The 20,259-nt window shown below is 40.2% G+C and overlaps 2 protein-coding genes across 4 annotated transcripts in view; one reads left to right on the forward strand and one right to left on the reverse strand.

The window, feature by feature from the left end:
* SESN1 (sestrin 1) overlaps nucleotides 1–19,969 on the reverse strand; it is a 102,218-nt gene extending 82,249 nt beyond the window's left edge. Inside the window, exon 1 of one of the 2 annotated variants that reach the window (XM_056125437.1) lies at nucleotides 19,931–19,969. Coding sequence is in view for 1 of the 2 variants with exons in the window: in XM_056125435.1 (XP_055981410.1) it covers nucleotides 18,438–18,716 (279 nt within the window). In the remaining variant the exon portion in view is untranslated. Of the gene's footprint in view, nucleotides 1–18,437; nucleotides 18,815–19,930 lie in introns of those variants that run through there. The other variant, XM_056125435.1, reaches the window with a different exon arrangement.
* Nucleotides 19,509–20,259, forward strand: part of CEP57L1 (centrosomal protein 57 like 1) — a 68,083-nt gene continuing 67,332 nt past the window's right edge. Inside the window, exon 1 of one of the 2 annotated variants that reach the window (XM_056125441.1) lies at nucleotides 19,509–19,615. The gene's annotated coding sequence lies outside the window, so the exon portion shown is untranslated. The remainder of the gene's footprint in view (nucleotides 19,616–20,259) is intronic. The other variant, XM_056125443.1, reaches the window with a different exon arrangement.

Below are 20,259 nucleotides of genomic sequence, written 5' to 3' on the forward strand. Positions count from 1 at the left end.
CATTACCTCCCTAAAATCCAGACAGAGCAGGGCTTAGCACCAAGGCCTCCTCCAGCTACACCTTTCTAGAGCTCATAGAGCTGAGGGTATGGAGCCATCCAGACCATGTTCCAGGGACTTGAAGCCTCAGAGTTGTTGCCGAATGAGCTGATCCCACTCCACTGGTCTTTTAGTGGGTCATCCTCTCTTTGGACCAACAAAGATTCCCACGGACACACTTTCAGGACTAGAGAAGGAGCAAGTTGAAGAAGCAAGCAAGCACAGGTTGGTGTGAGCATAGTATCTGACCATCTTACGAAGGCCTAAGTGGGCCTGGGGTATGAACAAAAGGTGAATAGGGCCCACTATATAGTGAAGCTGGGAAAAAGTCTAAAGTGAAAAGCATCGGCCCCATCTTTGCCACCAGGCTAAAAGTCTCCCTTTCCAGAATCATTATCACCAAACATATTATAATCACCAAACTAAAATATCTAAGCTCTCTATTATTGTCAGGACAGTGTTAAAAATCCTTAGAATGGTCAACCAAGGGCCTCTCAAACTGTAGTGTACTGGTGTTGTCTGGGGCTTCGAGTCTGATTCAATAGAACTGGGGTGAGGCCACAGACTTGCTAACAAACTTTTAAAAGACAGAGATTACGCTGGGTCACAGGAAACATGTTGAGGAAAGAGGTCTGTAGGAGGAACTCTGTTCTTTCTGAAACGTGGAATGCCAGTCCGTTCTGAAACCATGAATTCACTTATTCAGTGAGGGAAAGAGACAGTCCCCCTGGCCTACCCTCCTCATTTTAAAAGAATTGCAGCTGGTCCAGGCAGATGGGAAGGAGGATGGATATTGCCAAGTAATAATAGTATCTAACATTTATTCATTCATTCAACAAATATTTATTGGCCATCTGTTTGTGTGTGTCAGCACTGGCCTTGAAAGAGCCCAGCAATGGGCAAGAAAATGTCTCTATCTTCATGGAGCCTAAAAGGGAAAAGAGAAACAATAAAAATAACAAAATCAGGTAGTATGTGGGGCTAAAACAATAAAATAAACTAGACAGTAAGAAGAGGTACTACTTTAAGATAACTAAGAAACTGCAAAGATAGATTTCAGAGGGATGTTATTTTTTTAATCTTGATTTTTTTTTTTGATCATGCCTGGCAGCGCTCTGGACTTATACCTGGCAGTGTTCAGGATTGAATCTGGGTCAACTGCATGCAAGGCAAGCACCTTACCTTCTGTACTATCTCTCTGGCTTACAGAGAAATAAGGGGTTTAAAATTTTTAAACCTTAAAAAGGGGTTTAGGGGCTGGAGCAATAGTACAGCGGGTAGGGCATTTACCTTGCAGGCGGACGACCAAGGTTCAATTCCCAGCATCCCATATGGTCCCCCGAGCAGCGCCAGGAGTGATTCCTGAGTGCAGAGCCAGGAGTAACCCCTGAGTATTGCCGGGTGTGACCCAAAAAAGCAAAAATAAATAAATAAATAAATAAATTTTAATTAAAAAAGGGGGGTTAAAATTTTTTAAAGTCTTTTTATTTTTTTCTGCCATTATAATAATTACTAAAGCACCACATACCTTAAAGGAAGAAGTACTATTGTCTCATTTTACAGATGAAAAAAATTAGCATTTAGAAATGTCTAGTAACTTGCCTAAAATAGATCACTAGGCATGGCTAGTGATGGCAACCCTGGCAATCTGGATATTACTGCTTTCTGTATTTCTTAGCTTTTGCTGAGGAAAAACATAACCTCCAAATCTCAGTGGATTGCAAGTATTCCTTGCTCGGGTTACTTGAGGGCTGGAGTTCTGCTGTGCTCAGCTGGGCTCCCTGAGTCTTAACATTCTTGATTCAAGACATGAACTTTTAACCTCAAAACTGCCCAGAGTGGACTGACCAGCTAATGACAAGAATCATAAGAAACTCTAGCACTGATAGCACCAGACACATCACAAGAGCATCCACAAAACCAGCATGGATCCGCTGCTTCCATTACGTCAACGAGTTTTCCCCGCTTGGTTGAATGTGTTCACATTTTTAATCACTTAAACTTTTCTCGAAAGTTGAGGGAAGATATGCAGTAGGTCACTGTAGTTTTTGCAGTGGCTCTTAATCTTACAGGTTATAATCTTCTTGACAATCTGATAAAACTTGGTTCTCTTCCAAGAAAAATGCTTGTGAGTCTATGCAACTTTGCCTGCAGTTTAAGGACTGCAGAGTGGAGAAAGCCCTATCCTCCATGGAGTGCTGCGTTAGAGCATCTGCCAAAACAAACCTCTGCTGAGAAAACTCCCTTCTACTCCCTGGTGAAAATGGTGCCTTACTTTTACTAATTATTTCATTTAATTAAAAGAGTTCATTCTAATTAGTAGCATATCAAAAACATAGTTTTGTCATCCAAATCAGTTCTGCAGGGAAAAAGCACAAGGGCCTGGCCTTGATCTATTTGCTTCAGTTTCCCTTGAGATAAGTTTTACTTACTTGTGTGTAAATCAGTTACCAGTATTTTCATCCTGATTTTTCCTCTACTCAGTAGCCTACAAGTCAGTTGCTGAATACAACTCTAGCCCTTGTAAATTATCCTACATCACATATAACTGTGATTTTGAGAAAGGTAAATTTGCCTCCTCCATCCCCAAATCATGAGACACATTCCTAGACTACTAAGAAATGGTTGAAGGCTGTGTGGCTGTGAAATGGCTGTGTCACTTTTTAGTTTCACAGTGTTACAGTTTCAGAGTGTTATTGCTGAAGCTAATATACATATATTAGTCACTGTCACTGCTCCATTGATTTGCTAGAGCGGGCCCAGTAACATTGTAAGACTTGTTGTTACTGTGTTTGGTATATCGAATATTGAATATGTCACGGGTAGCTTGCCAGGCTTTTCCATGCGAGCAGGATACTCTCGGTAGCTTGCCGAGCTCTCTGAAAGGGGTGGAGGAATCGAACTCAGGTCAGTCGGGTCAGCCTTGTGCAAGGCAAACGCCCTACCCGCTGTGCTATCACTCCAGCCCATATATATATATATTTGCTTAAATGTAAAGGGCATGGTAGCTTTTGATACTTGATACTCCATAAAATTCCCTATACAACTTGAATCACAATCTACATACTACTATTAATATGATTCTTTCCTTCCTTCCTTCTACCCTCCATTCCTTTCTTTCCTGTGGTGCCAGGGAATGAACTCAGGGCCCCACAAATGCCAGATACGCGCGCTGCTACTAAAACCTACATCTCCAGCCCAATGTATTCCAATTACTATATGGCAAATATAAAAAGCCTAAAGTAAATAGGGTTCTAAGAATGCTTAAATATAGACTTAACCAAGCATGCCTGTGTTTGAGACCTGCTCTATGTCAGAAGGTCTCAAACGTTTTTGGCTTGCCTCTTCTCAGAAAAAGTTACTTAGCAATCCCTACCCCCCACCCCCAACCATTTGCTTTTTAAATGAAAATAGAAAGAGCTCCACTTGCCTATTGCACCTGATCATTACTATCTCCCTGAAATTGTTCTAGCACATTCTGAAACACGACTCTATACCACCTCTTTAAAATAGAGCTAAGACAGAATATTAGTTGAGTACAGAAGCATTAAAATAAACATTTGATTTATTCGGCGTTTCCCCCAATAATATGGCAATGCTATTTGAACAGAACAAGGAACTGTTATATGTAAATTCATGTTATTTCCATTCAACAGAAATAAGTAATAAAATGCTTAGCTTTGAGAGGTACTGTAGAACAAATGCAGAGGACCTAATAGACAAGTTTCTGGCCCAGTTCTGCCCCCTAGGTAGACAAGGTCAAGTAAGAGAAACTCAACTCCTTCTTAGGAAATGAAGATTAAGTGAATGAATGCATAGCTTAGAATGGCACTGGGGGAAATGGTAGTGATTTTAGTTTATTACTATTATTGTTATTATTTATTTTGCTTTTGGGGTCACACCTGGCGATGCTCAGGGGTTGCTCCTGGCTCTGCACTCAGAAATCACACCTGGCGGTGCTCAGAGGACTATGTGGGATGCTGGGAATCGAATCCCAGTCAGTCACGTGCAAGGCAAACGCCCTACCCGCTGTGCTATAGCTCCAGCCCCTGATTTTAGTTGCTATACTCACTTATGTAATACCTAGAGCAGTGCTTAAAGATAGTGATCAATAAATAATATCTGTGGAATAAATGGCTGATGTCATTATTAATAGGTTGCTTTTTTAGGTAGCTGGGGGGAAAACAGTTAAGCTTAGCTATTCGGATTTGGAACTTTTCCTTTCTCTCCAATTTCCTTCCCTTTAAGACAAAATGAAAGCATAAGTATTCTAATATTGCACACCCCAGTTCTTTCATAAGGCCGTTAGCACTGAACTATGATAAACAAGATTTCAGTTGAGCAAGAGTGCCACCTAGTGTTCAAAGAAGTTGTAACAAGCAGAGAATTTAGAGTAAATTCTAAGTCTAGGATGAAGACACAAAAACACATGTGTGTATACACATATACACGCATGCGCGCGCGCGCACACACACACAACTAACTATTGGGACAAAAAATCTGCTCTGTCAAAAGACAAATTATTAGGGGGAAAAGGTATTTCCAAGGAAATTAAACAATGGGAGCTTTAAAAAAAATGAGTACTGCTGTTAAAAGAAACTTGTCAAGAATATTACTAAAGTTCTACTTACTGTAATGATCTCTGCTATAAACAAAAATAATGTTTTAAGTTTTTTCTTTTTGTCTTTTAGAAAAAATAGAAATACTTATCATAAAAATTTGTTGAAATGTAGAAAAACCCAAACAACTTGATCCAGTAAAGACAATTAAGGAGGTATAAAAAAGGAGACATAAGATATACGTGGGAAAATATTTTTATTTTAATCAAAGATTGGGTCAATAACCTAAAATAGGAAAACTTAAGATGAAAACAAAGCACTTTCCCTATAACTGAGAAGCCCTAACCCCTATCTAACTCTGCTCAGTGAAGTGCTTGTTCTTAAATTGCTGAGTTATATAATCACTGAAGTCTAGTTCAGCAATTGCTAAAACCCATAAGCCTGGAGCTAAGAAAAGTGAAAAAAGATCAATTATTTCAGATACTCTTTCAGACTGACTTTAAAGCAAAACAACTCAATTTTGGTAGATTTGAATAGGAATCTGGATTTGCAATTATGTTTAACCTTGTTTCTTTGAGAATACTCAACAAAGTTTTGGGATTTAAAAACAAAATGACTTCCTCCTTCCCTTTGTTGGAGCAACATGGGGGGCCTCAGATATGCAGGTCCTTGGTTATAGTGCTCTCTCCGGGCCATACACTGAGCTGACACAGCGTACTCGAGGCTGCACCCTCATCTCTGCTGTTTATAAGGTTGAGCACAAACACTGGTAATGGAGGGGAGTGAACTTAGGCCTGCAAGGTAGATCTCTACCACTGAGACACCATCTTTTAAATTTTATTTTTTGGGGTGGGAGGGTTGGGCCACACCCAGCAGTACTCAAGGATCATCCTGGTGTGCTATGGGGTGCCATAATGAGTGCCAAGAACTGAATCCAGGTTTGCCACATGCAAAGCAAATGTCAGAGCCTCTTGTTCTACCTCTCTGCTCCCCTGTTATCCCTCCCACCTGCCCTGGCCATTTTAATACTCATTCCCTCAAATCAGCTGAGATTTGATTCACAGCTTTGATAGATCATCACCGAATTCCTTTTCAAGATTGCCTGCCACTTTTTACCTTTTGGAAAACACTCTTTTACTTCTAGTACAAGATATGGGAAATAGGGCATGTCCTTGACTGCACAGGAAATACTAGGGGACAGTAGAATCATGGGGGCAAATAGATGAGTTCAATCAAGAGGTTTCTAGATGCAGTGAGTGGACTCCACATGTGAAAGTGAAACAAGAGGGGGCCTCCACTGTCCAGGCCACTGCATTTTTTCAGCAATAGGCTGTTGGGAAGGGCAGGGAGGGGACCGAGCCTGAGCTCATTGAAAAACTTTCTTAAATGTGATCGAAAGCTTCAATATCTAATTATGGTTTTTAAGTTAAGTCTACATTAAAGTATCCTTAGAAACCTATTTAGAAAACTGCAGTTTCTTCTAGACTTTATTTTTATCATTATTTTTTTAATTTGGGGTCCACATCAGCAGTGCTATTCCTAGTTTTCTGCTCAGGAGTGACCCCTGGTGGTGCTCAGGAGGCCTATGTGGTATCAGGTATTCCAAGATCTGCAGAACGCAACTGTATTAATCACTTTCAACCCCCTAATTAGACTTTTTAACAGTTTTTAATAACGAATACACAATCTTTATAGCAATTAATCATAATTTATTTCATCATATATTTGTATCATATGTAGGTAGTACTTATTGATTTTTTAAAAATAATTATTAAAAATGGAATTAGCTATCTTTTTTTTCTCTTTGGGCCACACCCAGTGATGCACAGGGGTTACTCCTGGTTCTGCACTCAGGAATTACTCCTGGCGGTACTTGGGGGACCATATGAAATGCCGGGGACCGAACCCAAGTAAGCCAGGTGCAAGGAAAACACCCTATCTGTCTCTCCGGCCCGGAATTAACTACCTATACACTCTACCACCAACAGTTGCATATTGTTCAACAGACAACCATAGAATTGAACTTAATAAGTCAGGCTTGACTTCTTTTTTTTTTTCCTTTAAATCATGGCAAAATTCTTAAAAGAAAAGGTTAACTCCCACTTCTTTTTATATCCCCCAAAGAGACAAGGCAGTGGCAGGCACAAAGGAACAAAATTTAATGAATTTTTACTTTTAAAAAGTATTTTCATTTCTTTCTTAGCTGGAGAGGAAGGTCAGCTAGAGGTGCTGTGAGATTCAGGAAAAAACAACAACCCTGTCATTAAGTATTTTAAGAAAGGAAAGACAAGTAACCATAATTTAGTTTCATTCTAACCAATAAAAAAACATTTAATATAAACATGTTGAACTAAAATGACAAAATATTTATCTCAAGGTTTGACGTCACATTTCACTACACATTCAGTTCCAAATTCAAAGGAGTCATCAACAATTATTGTCCACTGAAACTAGACACCTCAATGCCAGTAATTAGACTAAAGAAATGATAATAAAACCATGATTGAAATACACATTGCTTGGTGGGAAAGGCTGAAAAACAACTCTAACCTAGGGTCAAAGTTTGCTTAGAAGATTTTTTCATGCAGAATGAAAGACACACAGAGAGAGAGAGAGGGGGGAGAGAGAGAGAGAGAGAGAGAGAGAGAGAGAGAGAGAGAGAGAGAGAAAGAGAAAAGAGCTTGTCTGACATCTATTCTCTGGTCACAGGCCCAACTGTGTAAGAGTTGTTAAAATACTCAACAGCTAGGTCAAATGAACTAAGTCTTACTACAGCATTCAGGAAAAAAGCAAATGAAACTATCATTTGTAAGTAGTTGACACTAATAACAGAAATGTTTGTATTTTCCATCTCCTTTCACAAGACTAATTCCAAAATGTTATGCAAAAGTATACAAAAATGGAACCATTATGAGTTTGAAATAGATAACAATGTTAAAAATACCTAAACCATTACCTTAGTTCAAGTACCTACTTCAAGTTGGATAATATCTTAAAATCACTGTATAATTTAAGTCAGTTTACAATTTAACAAATCAAGATTAAGATATTCCCATTTGATCCAATTAATATTGAAATATGGAAAGGACATTCTAAATAAGTACTTCAAATACTAAGTAAACACAATTTTTATGATTTTAATAGCAATTTTCTTTAATTACAGAATAAAAGAATCCAAAGACTGTAAAGTATGCATGGAAGACATACACATGGGAAAATTATTTCTATATGAGCTCAATGTAATTAAACAATCTGAGCTTGATTGGTACAAAGACAGCCGAAGGCCCCTTTTCTCTTTAAGCTGTAAACAACTTGCTACTTTATGACATGTAATGCAATACCATATTTTGGGAGATTTCAAACATTCATAATTCACAGGAAAAATACTCAAAACTCCTACACTATTTTTTAAGCCAACAATAGAGCAGTCTTTCAGCTACAGAGCCAGAAGCCGGTTATAAAACCAGTACTTTTCCACTAGAGTTACTTGTGGGGCGGGCAAGGGGATGTTCAGAGCTGCAAACTAACGTTAGGGTCTAAAATAAGATCATTGCAAGGAGTTACTACAACACTCACCCTGCCAGCACTGTCATGGCAACAATGAACTAGTTAGGAGAATGCTCTTTTAACATTCAAAGCTTAGCTTGAATCTATTACTCATGGAAATATACCAAAATTTTGCAGTTCACTAAAGAAAGTATCTCTCTTTAGAATCTCTTATATAAAGATAAGCCTTTTATACATCAGAGTTCCCGGATCACAGTCCAGAGCCTCCTTGCAATCAGCTGAAATTTATAATGAACCATAATGAAAATTACATACCACAGTGAATGGGTGGAGATTCAGCCCAGTTCAAAAGCAATTTCAAGAAGGGTCAAGATTTAAATAAGAATTTGATATGCAATCTGAAGAATATCTGAAAATGTGTTTTCCTTTAGAAACACCAGTTTTAAATTTCATGCTGAAGGAAAAATAATTTGAAAAGAAAGCAATATATTTTCATTGCTAGAATCATTGCAATCCATTTTTATCCAGACACTGCAGTATCGCAATGGATTCACAGTCTGGGTTTAAAACCTGTTCTTCCTCTTACTTGCTTACCAGCTATGATATATTGGGAAAAACAATTAATTTTTCTTGTCTTTGATTGTTTATCTCATGCACAAACTAGGGATAATGTGCTACTGTGAAGACCAAGCAAGTTAATATATAAAAAAGGGCAAAAATGTAGGCTTATGACAATTATAAGCATATAGTCTACAAAATTAGAAATGAACAGACTGCTGCAGATTTAAAATATACTCCCTTCCAGTGCCAGACCACGTTTTAAAGTAGATAGGTGAGACTGCTGCCCCTCCCCACTTTTCTTCCAACCCCTCTTTCATCTCTCTCTTGTCCCAAGGCATAGGAGACAGTAGGCGCAGTAGGCCCTGGAACTTAAGAGGAATCCCTGAGAGACTGATCATATACTATCAAACAAATTCAAGAAATCAAATATAATACAAAATCTCTTCAATCCCTGTTCCCTCTAACTAGGAACATGATATAGTGCTTAGATTTTTTTTTTTTTTTTGGCTTGTTTTTGGCCACACCCAACTGTACTCAGAGATCCTTCCTGGTGGGGCTTAGAGAACCTAATGTGGTATTGGGGGTTGAACCAGGGTCAACCACATGCCAGACAAGTGCCTTAACCCTTATGTTATCTCTCCAATTTCAGTTATTTTGTTCTTAAGCCTGTTGAGCTGTCTAGGCTGGACCAAATATCTGGCAAAAGTGAAAGAACAGATTGGGGCCTTTATGCTCAGTAAGCCAGTAACCCATCCCAGGAGGATGCTGAGTAGGGCTCCTCTAATGACCTTCAGAGATCTCAAAAGCAGGCAACCTCTAGACTATAACTTGCCTGAAGTATTAAATGAGACCATTCAGGAGCAGAGGACTGAGCTGTTCACAAACAAGCTTGGTATACAAGTCATCACTGCTTTCCTCCCTCGTGTACTCATGAAGACATACTCAAAAGTCAAAGGTTTATAAGAAGAAAAATAGGATGACAGGTGAAGAAAAAGAATTCAGTCCCCAGAAAACTTACACCATTATAAAATTTGGTTTCAAGAGCTATTAGGGAATCTATAAAATAAATAAAAAACTTTAAGATGCTCAAAAACTTGGAGGACAACTTTCGACCACCTTCTCCAACCTTAGCCCACCATAAACGAGAATGGAATACTAATAGTTAATACTCACTAATACTTAGAGGGTTCTGGTAAGCACTGCATATACAGTACCTGCATATTCTGACAACTCTGAGTAAACAGGCATAAGGAGAGGAGAGGATTCACCCTTGGTCACAGGGTTTGACACAGAAGGACTTAAAGCCAGGAGTGACAATCTCCAAAGACTGTGGTCTTCACCATTATACTCCAATGCTGTCCAGGTGTTGGCATGACCACAGGCACCTGACCACTGGGACGACACCAGAACTGGGGCCGCTGTGGACAACTCAGAACGATACTGGACTTAAAAGAGGGGATGAAGGTTACACATGCGCTATCACCCATAGGGCAAACTTCTGGGCAAACTCAGCACTTACCTGTGGGAAGTAGTTGATACTGACATCAATAAACTGATATATAAATAATTAGGGTACTGGACCAGAAAGTTAGTAAAGCAAGTAGGGCCTTTGCCTTACATGTGACTAACCCCAGTACCAAATACAGTCCCTGGATTCTGCCAGAAATGATCCCTGAGTGCAGAGTCAGGACTAAGCACTAAGCACTAGTGGGTGTGGCCCAAAAACATGGTCACGGTCCTCCTGTTGTTCATCGATTTTGCTCGAGCGGGCCCAGTAACATCTCCATCGTGAGACTTTGTTGTTACTGTGTTTGGCATATCGAATACATCACGGGTAGCTTGCCAGGCTCTGCTGTGCGGGCGAGATACTCTCAGTAGCTTGCCAGGCTCTTCAAGAGGGGCGGAGGAATCGAACTCGTGTCAGCCATGTTGGCCGCTTGTAAGGCAAATGCCCTACCACTGTGCTATCGCTCCAGCCCAGGCCCAAAAACTAACAGACAAAAATAAGTATACCAGTGTGGAGAATAGAAAATTCTGTCACATGTAAATGGTCAACTCTAAACATAAAAATCCTAAAGTAATGTCAATTTGGAGTTTAATACAACACCATCATCATCTTCCTCCTCACCTTCCCCCACTACCACATTATCACTATCATCATCATTTAGTTACTACATGCTAGATCTTTGTTACCTACTTTACATATTCATTTAATTATCTAAAGTACCCGTGAGACTGGTGATATTATTACCCTTAACATTGGGAGGCTCAAATAACTTATTCATAATTAAATTTGTATAGCACGTAGCAGTTTATCAATATACTCTCCTTTAATTTTGCTTTTGGGTCATACTTAGCGATACTCAGCGATACTGATTTGGCGCTCAGGAATTGCTCCTAGTAGTTCCTGGGAAACCATGTGGTGCTGGGAACTGAACCCAGGGCTCCTGCATGCAAACCATGTGCTTCAAGCCATTGAGCCATCTTCCCAGCCTTAATTCACTAGGTTTAGTGGTAATATCTCCTAACAAATTTTCAATACAATTTTTCAACAAAATTTTAATTATTTCTTATACTCCAAATCCCTATCACCAACAAAGCTGAACTGAATGTTGCAATTCAAAATATAAGTCTGCCAATGTATATAATACTTAGATGACAAAGTACATGGGCTTTAGTTTGGTGAGGTATAATCACTATCAATGATTTTGGAACTTCTTCCTCTGTGAGAAACCCTATCTTCCTATCATCGTAAACTACTTCTTACTTTTGAGAGACTTCTCTTAAGTATCTTTCAGTACCACTAAACATATCCCTCCACCATATTTTGTAAGGCTTGGTTTTTATCACATGATTGGAAGAATTTCTTGCTGTGTTCAGGCTATGAATAGCATTTGAAAAATTACTCAGCTATAATTATAGACAGCTAACACCTGCCAACTTGCTAGAAAATGAAATCATGTAAAATTTAAAGATGTGCAATGCTTGTCAAACACTGAGGTATCAAAACAGAATATGCTCATTTGTAATGGGGTAAACTGAAAATTCTAGTTATACTTTATTGAATATTACACATAGAATTGATAAATTACCCAATCTAATTTAAGGCAATATGTTTATTTAAATAATTTTTAATTAAAACTAAATATACCATCCATTTGCTGAATATATGTATTCATTAAATGCATATACATATATATGTGAAAGTTTATTTAGGCAATAGAACTCACAAAAGTCTTGTTATTAATTTTATTTCCTTTTAGTAAGATTTAAAATCTTGGGTAATTATTTTTGGGTGATTTTATAATATAAATTAAAGCCTTTGATACTGTTGAGTATTCCTGTTGTTTTCATTTTTCCTGATAAGTCAGAACAAAGGAAGAGGACAGGATGCATTTATATATTTCAGAGAGGATACTGAGAATAGACAGTGCAGATATGTATGATTTATCCTGTAAGCAAATGGATAGAAAATATTGATAGGCTCTTTACTTATTTAAAGTCTATTGCGTGAAAAATTCTTCAAATTGTCTATCTAAATAAAAATGATAACCTGAGAGTAAACAGCTTTCTCTGAGCTCAAAAGCAAAAAACAAAACAAAACAAAATATGGCCAAATAAAGGAATGAAAAGACTACTAGAGAAACAGGGACCTGTGAAGGAGAGGGACCAACTTCTAAATATTTCATTAAAACAAAAAAGACCACAATGCAGTGGATATAAAGAAGCTTAGTGAAGCTTACTCAAAGAGGAAGCTCATATTTGGCTTTGATGCCTAAGAGCAGTGAATGTTGAGATCCATTGCCTTAAATGCTTGCTTTTGAATTGACAAGGCAATAAAAAAAAAAGAAATAAAAATAAAACTATCATCTTAATGGGTCAATCTATTTCTAGAATGTCCCTATTTATATTTTGTAGCATTATATTTATAGCATTTTATAGTGTTATATTTTATAGCATCATTATAAATTGTTTCTAATCTTGTAGAATCTAAATTATAACTATACCAGAGCAATATGTGGTCTACTTAGATATCAGAGTAGTAGTAAAGGCTCTGACCAGAAGTGACCGTTCGATGAGTCCAAGTCCCAATTTAAAATGCCCAATTTCCTTGTCAATGACTGGCTTAGTAAAGGATATGCTATCCAACTCCAGTCAATAGAAGCTGAGGGGCTGGAGAAACAGCAGTGGGTGGAACGCTTGTTTGCACATCACCAACAGGGATTTGATCCCTGGCACACTATATTGTCCCCCAAGCCCGCCAGGAGTAATCCCTGAGCTCAGAGCCAGGAGTAAGCCCTAAGCACAGTCTGGTGTTGCTCCCCACCCCCATCCCGGGGCGGGGGGCGGGGGGGGGACACACAACCAAAATTGAAAATTGAAAGAGAGGAAGTGCACTGAAGGTTTTCTGAGCAAAGTTTTTCTTCCCAGTTAGGTAAAGTTCTTTTCAATTGCAAGAAAATCATGGCTGTGCATGGGGCCTGGAACTGTTGGGTCACTCTTGCAACCATGAGTGGAAATAGCACTCTCTGCTGAAACAAGGACAGAAAGATGGAAAGCAAAAAGATAATGGCGTTCAGCTTGAAAACACTCACCTCCAAACTAATGAGAAAGAACAAACCTCTTACTGTTAAATCTACAAACTACATCCCCCAACTGGACAAGCTGGATACTTCAACTGCAACACTAACAAACTATAAATGATACAAAAAAACCAATTTCAAGTTTCATTTCTCACTTCACTAAAATGAGCCTTCTCTACCCCACTGGAAGGAAACAAATTATTTGTTACTTGTTCTATATTTTTTACTTAAAGATACATTACTTTCAGGCAGTATGCTAACTTAAAAGAAACTTTAAGTTTTAAGTTTTAAACTTTTAAGTTTTCCCTCTATTAATGTACAAAAAAAATGATAAATTACCATTTCTGAGAACGTACTTAGCAGTTCTGGAAACTTTTCAGTCTTTGTGATCTACCTGTTCACATATTCTCTTTTAATTATGACCATAAAAGTGAGCTGTATTAATAATGCTGGGTAAAATAATCATCATAATAAATACTCCTTATTTCTTTGTTCAGGAAATCAAAAATAGCAAAAAGGTATTAGTGGATACACACACATATGGAGTATATATATATATATACACACACATATATACACACACATATATATGGTTTTTGTTTTTTTTAACAAGCATAAACAAAACCTATGAGAACAGAAGGTATTCCTCAAAAGCAGGAACCAGTCTTACTGATATTCCAGAAAGCAGTGCTTGGCACAGAACAGTTCTCAAAAATATGTTGAACAGATGTGAGATCAATAACTTGAGAGCAGGAACCAAAATAGAATACTATCTCCAATATGCCTTTTAAAAAATAGGTTTAGCCATTCTGAATTGAATGAATTATACTTCTGTCTGGCCATCTTTCTCCAACAGTCTTTTGAGTTATCCTCCAATCATTACTGGTCTTCAGGAATAGCAAATGCTTTTGCTGCTTTACTAATAAATCACAAAGAATTACAGGGCACTACAATGGAAATTCTTTATTTTGCCACATGCAGCTGATGCTCAGGATATCACTCCAACTTCAATAGTGAGGCTGGAGTTATAAAAGGGGACTAGATGTTGCTGGGCATTATGTGAATGTTTTGGTTGCTTTTGGGGGGGTGCAGGAGGGTAGTTATTAGGGTACAATTTCATATTGTGATATTTTGAAGATGTTTAAATTCTATTCTAAAGACTTCTAAGCAAAAGAGTAACATGTTCAAATAGTTTTTATTTGAGATCAAAGCTTCTGTGGTTATGTGGAGGATGGGTATAAAGATGGAGGATAAGCTGTATCTAGAGAAGTGAGAGAGAACAATTGCAGACTGGAGAAGTGGAAGCTATAGGCAGACATCCCTTTAGGAGCTATTTCCAATTAGATATATAACAGGCAATTTAATCTCAACTCATAAGACAAAACTCATCACTGCCCCTAAAATGTTCCTCTGTACCAATTGTATTATCTTGAAAAAATGAACTAGTCACCAATGTGTTTAAGGTATCAATTTTGAAGCAGAGGATTCCAAACCTATTTGGTCTCTATCCCCCTTTTTGGGAAAAAAACCCTCAATGCTTCCCTGGAAATCCATCTTCTTTAAGGAAACAAAAAGTGTACACCCCCCTTAAATGCACCGGAGGTTACAATTGCCCCCCAGGAATCATTCCAATTACCTCCCCCCTTCCAGTGGTTTCTATCTCAATGTCTTCAAAACGCATTCACTTTTTCCCCTATTTCCTTCACCATACCCAATGTTTTTTTGCTTTGGACCAACAGAAGAATCTCTTAATTGATGCTGCACAACAACTCTTGACACCAGATATCCACACTGCTTCCAAAATTGCTCCTTCTAATCTATCACTATTCATGTCACTTTCTAGCTCAAAAGAGTGGAATCCTATAGTTACTAGGATAAAGTTCACAACTCTTCATACAACTTATAAAATCACCTGCTATCTGCTTAAAAGCAATACCATTTTTTTTTCCTTTGGGTCACACAAGGCAATGCTCAGGGATTACTCCTGGCCATGAACTCAGGAATCACTCCTAGTAGTTCTTAGATCATATGCGATGCCAGCAATCGTACCCAGGTTTACCATGTGCAAGGCAAGCACCTTACCCATTGTACTATCTTTTGGGCCCCAAACAATACCAATTTCTAAGGTCATTACAGAGGGTTTCTTATGTACTGGACACCATGCTATGTTTTGCATGCACTGTTTTCTCAAATTTTGATTATGAGGCAGAAACCATAAGCATCCTCCTTATTTCAGAGATGAGGTAACAGAGTCAAAGAGAGAACATGGAATTTATCTAAGGTTATAGAGCTAGTAAAATATTGGCCCACATCTTGACTCAAGAGCATACACTCTGAAGCTTTCATATTCCTTTACCTTGTGTGGTCCAACCACATTGCATTACTGTCAGTTCCAGGAACTCAGTTGCTCCTTTCACACATACTATTCCCTACATCTGAAATGTCCCTTTCAAAAGGCTCATTTTGCCTGGATAATATTTATTCATTCATCAAATCTCTTCTTAAATATCATCTCTTCCGGGAAGTCTCCCCTTACTATCTAAAATTACACTGTCTGTTTACATCTTTATGGTCCAGCTCCTTCTGTAGAATGTGAAAAATATTCAACACTAGTTCTCTGGTTTTAAAATGATATTTACCAGAAGTGCAATAATATTCAGCAAATGAAAACAGAAATGAAGGATGTGGAGCTGGAAACTTCCAAATCTAGTAGCTTCGTGTATTCAGATTGATAAGAACAACAACAACAAAAAAGCCAAATATAAATGGGTTCAACCACTGGATATTTATTAGTAGCATCTATGTCTCAGCCAATACCCTTGAGAATTCAAAGTTCTCCTAGGGAGACAGACACAAACATATGATTCTATCAGAATATAAGTAAAGTGTGATTGTAACTAGCAAAAAGAAAGTGCAACATTGGTAGAGCTCAAAAAGTATAATCTACGAAGCCCTTCATAATAAAGGAGTTTCTTTAAGTCCTTTGCAGGATGAATGAATCTTAAAATATATCACAGTCCATGAGTTTCACTAACAAAAGAGGAAAGGCACATCAACTATAAACTAGGGCTCTTTACATCTTACTGAAAAAGGTCAATGTTACTATTCCCGTTTTACAAATGTAGAAATCCAAATAAGACAGAACAATTAACCTGGCTTGTCCACGGTTATGAAGCACAGTGATAAAGAAACAGAATTCATGCCCAGATCTGTCTGAGTTCAATAACCATTTACTTACCACTATATCATAGTTCTTTAATACTGTAGTACCAGAGCTTAGTTCCCTGAGCCCACCAGGAGTTATCCCTGAGTGTAGAGTCAGGAGTAAGCCTTAAGCACCACTGGGTGTGGCCCCAAAACAAAACAAAGCCACCAAAAAATCTAAAAATTGAACTGATAAATATTTTTAAACTTGGATTTAGTCTTACACACTCAGCTATATAATACCATTTGATTTCATAATGGAAAAAAAGTTGTGTAGTCACTGCAATCTGAAAGAGAAATAACTTTGATGCTTAAAGGGTAAATCTCATGAATATAGAAAATTAATTCCATTTTATTAACTTTTTTTAAAAAAAAATGATTGATTTCTGGGCCACACCCAACAATGCTCAGGGGTTACTACTCCTGGTTTTGCACTTAGGAATCACTCCTGGTAGTGCTGACCAAATGGGGTGCCAGGGATTAAACCTGAATCAGCCACGTACAAGGTAAATTCCCTACTTACTGTACTATCACTCTGGCCCTCAACTTTAGTAACTCTTGATAACTGAATTATAACAATTGGTTTCCAGGGGCCAGAGTGATAGTATAACTATCACTTAGGACACTTGCCTTGCACATGGGCTGACTGGGTTTGATCTCCGGCATCCCATATGTGCCCAGAGCACTGACAGGAGTGACTCCTGAGTGCAGAACCAGGAGCTACCCCTGTGCATAGCTGGGTGTGGCTCAAAACTAAAAATATTTTAAAAAATAATTTAAGGGGCTGGGGTAATAGCACAGCAGGTAGGGTGTTTGCCTTGCACGTGGCCAACCTGGGTTCGATTCCCAGCATCCCATATGGTCCCCTGAGCACCACCAGGGGTAATTCCTGAGTGCAGAGCCAGGAGTAACCCCTGTGCATCGCTAGGTGTGACCCAAAAAGCAAAAAAAAAAAAAAAAAAAAAAAAAAAAAAAAATTAAAAAATTTTAAAAAACACAACAGGCTGCCAAAGTGTGGAAAAAATACCCCAAGATCTGAAACAGATTTCATTTTATGAATATGATTAGTTTTCTGTTGCTTTAAACTACATCCAGGACAAAATAGAAAAACTGTCAACCTTACCATATACAAATATACCCTAATAAACCACCAAACAAAAATTTCCTCATAATCCAACTTTGAACAATAAGCGAACTGAATAATAAAGATTTGACTAGCATTTTAAAAAGCACTGTTGACTTAATATCTAAAATCCAACTTTTCCTTTAAAAATCTAATAAGCCTAGAAAAACAGGATAAATTGATTATGGACAAAACTGTTTTGTATCTGTTGCACTCACAACTTCAATAGCTAAGTATCTGGAAAATCAACAACTTAGGCAAAGGCAAAGAAAGAGATTGAGTAATTGACTATAAAAGTGTTTCTACCTTAGACTCCACTTGGATACAACTTTGGAATCTAGTCAGTTTCTTTATGACAGATTTTTATTATTCTATATAATTTTTTAATACAGGTTGGATTTAGAAAACATTCCACATTTTTGTTTTGAAAAAAATGAGAGAAAACTGTTTACCAATTATCTTGAACCAATGGGCTAGGATACATTTAAAATCCTTTAAATCTGAAACTTCACACAGAAAACTCTTGCTTAGTTAACATGTGAAGTATAATGGACACTCTTCCTAACATGAATCTAAGAAAGAGCAAGTGTTTACTTGCAATTAGTTAACTTTAACGTTTCTTCCCTAAGCGGAATGAAGTTTCTGCCCCCAAATACCTGTTTTCTTTCATTTGAAACCTGCTTTTCAGTTCACCTTGCCCAATTTCAACTCCCAATTCATTATTTCACAGAACTCGCTAAATTTGAGGCGTAAATTCATAATAAGTGCTTATTATAACAACTTATTAGAATCAAATACAAAGTGGAATTAAAGGCAAGTCGGTTTTCACTGTGCTAGTGCACTTAGAATACTCTTCCTTACCTGGACACTCTTCAGAATAAACTCACTTTTCTCTCTTACATCTTTAAAGGGACACCTCTTAGAAAGCATAAGCAGATGAGCAAGCAGCTTATTCAACCCATCCAAAGCCATAGCATTTGAAAGTCCGTCGGAAGGACGATAGGGTGCCTCTTTCGACGAACGAAGACTCTCGGTTTTCCTCAAAACGATTTGCCTAATGTTTTCCAGGGCTGTCTCTCTGGTTGTCGAATCTCTACTGCACAGTCCATCCCATCTCACTTCATTCTCTCCTTCAGCCATGACAACTGGAGTTGGTTTGCTTTTCCCCCTTCGCGGTTTTCAGATTCCCTTCAGCATGTTCCCCACGACACTCTTGTCATTTTTCCAAACGAGCAATGTTAAGAATAAAATCGGGAGAAAAAAAAATGGAAATGCTATTTGGGGGAGGGGGCGGGAAGAGGAGTGGAGGGGGGGTGGCGGGCGGAGGAAGGTACGTCTGGGTTCCGGATGAGAACCCTGAAGTGGCGTTTACGACCGACGGGCTTTCCGCCGACCTACGGGAGAGCGCGCATCCTCTCCTTCCACCCGAAAGGGGCGGTCGTCTCGTCCAGTCGTCGCGGTCAGGGAGCGCAACAAAAGTTGCAGAGTTGAAAGCTCGGAGCCAGCCTGGGCTGCGCCGGACGAGGCGGTCCCGATGACCGGGTGGGTTGTGCGTGCGTGTGTGTGTGTGTGTGTGTGTGTGTGGTGTGTGGAAATGGGCTCCTCGGCGCCGCGCGGTCAGCGGATATCCACGCGTCGCGGAGCTGTCAAATCCGTGCCGGGCTCCTGGCGGCGGGGAACCGCGGGACGCGCTCCAGTCATTCGGGGGCTTTTTGTCCGTGCAGACACCGTGTTCTCGGGCGCGTCCCCACCCCGTCCCTCCTCCTCGGGCCCCCAGTCCCCGCCCTCCCCGGCTCCTCCCCGCGCGGCCACGGCCGGCCGCGAGCGCACGACCCGGGCCACGCCGGCTCCGAGCGCCCGGCCTCCGCCGCCCCTGCCGCCGCGCGCTTGCTCCCGCGGGACGACAGCCTCGGTCTCGACGGCGGCGTGAGAGGAAAAGGGGCTCCCGGCCCGCCGATTCCCGACTTGGGGGAGCCGACCCCCCCACCACGCGGCTGCTTCTCGCTTCGCCTTCTCGCCCACCGCCCGCCGAGCCTGAGGTGGGCAGCGCACGGACGGCCCCGCTATCCCTGCGGGGGTGGTGGTGGTGGTGGCGGAGCTGGAGGAGCGGCGGGGCCCCCGGCTCAGAGCCCGCCCCTTCGCCCAGCCCCATCGGTGGGGCTCGGCCCAGAGGGCGGGAGCAGGAAGGGAGATGGGGTCCTCACCCCACCCCATCCCTCGACCCCTCCCCTATCTCCGCCCGGCACTAAAACCAGGAGCCGCCCCAGCCCCCGGCGCCCTCTTCCCCGCCCAGGCAGACGTGACCCGCTGAGGCCAAAAAACCTTGGGGAAAAGCCCCGCCCTCCGCAGACTACCTCCGGACCCCTAGACCGTGCGGGGCCGCCAACCGCCGCCTGCAGCCGCGCATGCGCCACACCGAACAGCGCGCATGCGCCTTGAAGAGCCTGTTTAAATGAGCCCGCGGCGGGAGGGCGGAGCCTTCCGGCGCCTTCCTGTTTGGAGCCCTCCCAAGAAAAGTACCAGGTGAAAGTGCACTGAAATCTGATCCCAGACCAGACGATCACGACAGGGAAAGAGGGCGTGGAGGCACTCCGGTAGAGAGTGAATCTAAATTTAAGGTGACCCTCAAAACAGTAGTGGGCCCTGTCATCACGCCAAATCCCTGGGTGAAGAACGGTGGCCC

This window comes from Sorex fumeus, unplaced genomic scaffold (assembly GCF_029834395.1).
Source record: "Sorex fumeus unplaced genomic scaffold, SorFum_2.1 ptg000054l, whole genome shotgun sequence".
Classification (NCBI taxonomy): Eukaryota; Metazoa; Chordata; class Mammalia; order Eulipotyphla; family Soricidae; genus Sorex; species Sorex fumeus.